Source organism: Rhincodon typus, chromosome 38 (assembly GCF_021869965.1).
Source record: "Rhincodon typus isolate 14 chromosome 38, sRhiTyp1.1, whole genome shotgun sequence".
Taxonomy (NCBI): Eukaryota; Metazoa; Chordata; class Chondrichthyes; order Orectolobiformes; family Rhincodontidae; genus Rhincodon; species Rhincodon typus.
Window position 1 is genome coordinate 9,888,113 of NC_063369.1, and position 3,746 is coordinate 9,891,858.

The 3,746-nt window shown below is 43.1% G+C and overlaps 1 protein-coding gene across 2 annotated transcripts in view; it reads left to right on the plus strand.

Moving 5' to 3' along the window:
• LOC109938234 (zinc finger SWIM domain-containing protein 4-like) overlaps nt 1–3,746 on the plus strand; it is a 106,837-nt gene that overhangs the window by 66,608 nt on the left and 36,483 nt on the right. For both annotated transcript variants that reach the window (XM_048618051.1, XM_048618050.1), the window contains exon 4: nt 2,441–2,589. In XM_048618051.1, the coding sequence (XP_048474008.1) occupies nt 2,441–2,589 (149 nt within the window). The remainder of the gene's footprint in view (nt 1–2,440; nt 2,590–3,746) is intronic.

Below are 3,746 nucleotides of genomic sequence, written 5' to 3' on the forward strand. Positions count from 1 at the left end.
AAAAATGTTGGAAAATGTCAGAAAGCATTTCACGTTGAATTATTTTTGAAGTATCATGACTACATAGCTAAGTGTGCCAGCTGCTTTGGAGTGTAACATTTGGCACTTAGATGAATAGTGTGTTTGTTTTCTGTGGTATTGGTTAAGGGAGGAATGTTGGCCAGACCACTGGGCAAGCCTACCATCTCCTTTTGAGCATCCTCATGGGAATTTTAGCATGTACCTTTTTCATAAATAATCAGTTTTTAATGTCTCGTAAGGATTGCAAATGCTTAGGGCTGATTCTAGAGATTCTATTATCTGGCTTTTCACATTTAAGACAACAAATTGGCCAGTACCTTTTTGAACTACTTCTAATTAGGGTAGCACTCCAATAGGTATTTGTTCCCAGTTCTGACGGTGTGCTAGACATCAGTCGCATGTTGTTTATTACAAATAGCAGTGAATCTGCAGCAGGACTACAGAGCAGCGAGAGTATATTTAAAACTCATCATCAAGTTTGTGCGCAATACATTTAACCTGATTGTATAGGAAATTGAGATTATATGGGACATTTTTTTTCCCTTAGCAAAGCTGCTTATCATATAATGATCAGAATGTACTGTTCAGAATGGCTAAATTGTCCTGGGGGCAGGTTCTGGGCAATAACAAGTCACGCTGATGAGTTAGCCAGCTGAAGGGATGGGCATTGTCAAGTCTGTTCAGTAAACCTTTCTAGTAATTTCCTGCCAGATCAAAGCGGTTCAGTGTATCCTTCTAGCAAAGGGGTTTTAATGTTACCATGTACTTGGGTGTCTTTTTTACCAATTTGAACTGAGTGGCTGATGTTGCTCTCTGCAATCGAAAAGGGCATTGCGATTGGGATCATATTTTTGTTAGTCCATCCTGCTATTGTTTTTGCCCTGATGGATGTTCAAAGTGCTAAAATGTTGCTCTGAATACACTATGCAGCAGATGGTGAGTGAGTACAGGGTAGATAGAGTATCTGTTTTTGCAACAGGGAGTGCTGGGGAATGAGATCGATGATTCCATTTTATATCATATAAAATGTTTTGGCAATGTTTTTTCGCATGTTGTTTGCTTTTTGCCATCTGTTTTGCTGATTTGAGCAGAACTATAGCGAGCAGCCTACTTGTTAATGTAATATGATGTCTGACATTATTTCCACCCAAGCCAAAGATTGTGTTTGTTCTCAGTTGTAGGTACTGCTATATCATGATCTTCCTCATGTGACCATTCCTCATGTATAAGTCTGTACAGCAAGTGTTAGCAGAATGCTGTTCATTTTGTTTTTGTATATCTATCTATCTGTCTGGAGAGTTGGTCTTTTGTAAAACCTGGTGACTATTGTCTCCTTCAACTGTTGCAGTCCTGGCATCTGTGTAATTCTGCAGTGCTGTTACGTTGGGAGTAACAAGACTTTGGCCTAGTAAGAAGGAACAGCAATTACAAGTTGGAACATTGTATGACTTGGAACTTCCCTTCAGGCTGCTGCCCTGGCTCTTCTAGCTGGTGAAGGTTGAGATAGCATTGAAGCAAAATCTTAGTGATTTCCTGCACTGCTGCATGTTTATGGTTTAAAACTGCGCGTATGGATCTGGTGGAGATGTGGGCTGCTTTTGACCTGGCCAAGTTTCTTGAATATTGCTGGATCTGCAGCTCTGCAGAATTCCCCTCTTGCAGAGACTGTATATGTGGCTGATTCAGTTAATTTTCTGGTCATTGCCTCTGTGATGCTTTGGATGTACAAGGACAATGATTCGGCCACTTTTGGAGTACTACATTCAATTCTGGTCTCTGCTTTCAGAAAGATGTTGTGAAACTTGAAAGGGCACAGAAAACAGTGACAAGGATGTTGGCAGGGCTGGAGGGTTTGAGCAATAGGGAGAGGTTGAATAGGCTGGGGCTATTTTCCCTGGAACATTGGAGGCTGAGGGGCGACCTTTATAGAAGTATATAAAATGATGAGAGGCATGGATATGGTGAATAGCCAAGGTCTTTTTCCCAGGGTATGAGGGTCCAAAACTAGAGGGCTTAGGTTTACGGTGCGAGGGGAAAGATTTAAAAGGGACCTGAGGGTCTCCTTTTTCACGCAGAGATTGCTGCATGTATCGAATGAGGTGTCAGAGGAAGTGGTGGAAGCTGGTACAATTACAACATTTAAAAGGCCTCTGGACGGGTACATGAATAGGAAGGGTTTAGAGGGATATGGGCCAAACGCTGGCAAATGGGACTAGATTAATTTGGGATATCTAGTTGGCATGGACGAGTTGGATTGAAGGTTCTGTTTTCATGCCGTACACCTCTGACTCTACCTCACCTGTCTCCTGTGCTTTTGCATGTAATAGGATTCAAACCCACCCCGCCCCCGTGTGCAATTGTTTTGCCAAAGCCAAGCTGCACTTTTTTGTTTGAAAATTCTTTCCACATTGCATTACAGGCGCTCCTGACCCCACAGCAGGTGCAAGTATCGATGCTGAGAACTGTTGGCATCTGGATGAAGAACAGGTACAGGAGCAAGTGAAAGTGCTGTTGTCAATCAGTGGATACTATGGAGCTAGTAAGCAGCTGCATTCCATGTTTGCGAAGGTGAGCATCCACAGCGAGGTTGACAAACTAAGGTCCTACAATTGCAGAGGGTTCATATCTGCTGCCATAAGAGATAACACAGTGTGGAGCTGGATGAACACAGCAGGCCAAGCAGCATCAGAGGAGCAGGAAAGCTGACGTTTCGAGCCGACACCCTTCTGAAGAAGGGTCTATTTATGAAGAATTTCCATTCCTGAAGAAGGGTCCAGACCTGAAACGTCATCTTTCCTGCTCCTCTGATGCTGCCTGACCTGCTGTGTTCATCCAGGTCTACACCTTTGTTATCTCAGATTCTCCAGCATCTGCAATTCCTACTATCTCTCGTATCGGCTGCCTCTGCTTTAAGTAATATTCCTTTGCCAGTCTTCCCATGCATTTCTGAAAGTGGTATCTTTATTAAAAATATATCTATTTCTTGCTGGACTGACTGTTCCTGACACGTGAATTTTTTTTTTGACAAAATGTCAATTATCTAAGTTTAAAGAACAAAAGAACAAAGAAAATTACAGCACAGGAACAGGCCCTTCAGCCCTCCAAGCCTGCGCCGATCCAGATCCTCTATCTAAACCTGTCGCCTATTTTCCAACGATCTGTATTCCTCTGCTCCCTGCCCATTCATGTATCTGTCTAGACACATCTTAAATGACGCTATTGTGCCCGCCTCTATCGCCTCCACTGGCAATGCGTTCCATGCACCCACCACCCTCTGCGTAAAGAGTTTGTGATATTCACCTGGTCACTTGCTTTTATTGATCTTTGGCTTCAACTAGGTAGCTCCCTCCAGACTTCACCCAGGCCATACTCCAGTAATGACAATAGTGAGGGATGAGAAATTGTTGAAAGGAGGAGAATCAGAACGCAAGTTATGTAGCTGCTTCTTGAATACAAATGTCCACAAATAGATGTGTGATTTGTTATGCTTCCACTGGCGGCACCACTTTGACTCCATGCAATTGTCAGTAAAAGGAAATAAAATGTTCACTGGTACAGTTCCACCGATCACCTCTGGCCACTTTATCGTCAGTGATACAAAAAACAGTCTCAGACAGTGAATGACAGGCTGTCAGCCTGATGCAATCCTTGCCGATTATCCAAAAACACTCTGGTAGAAATTGCTGGAAGGAAGAATTCCAACACGCCTCCACCCCGCTCCCCCC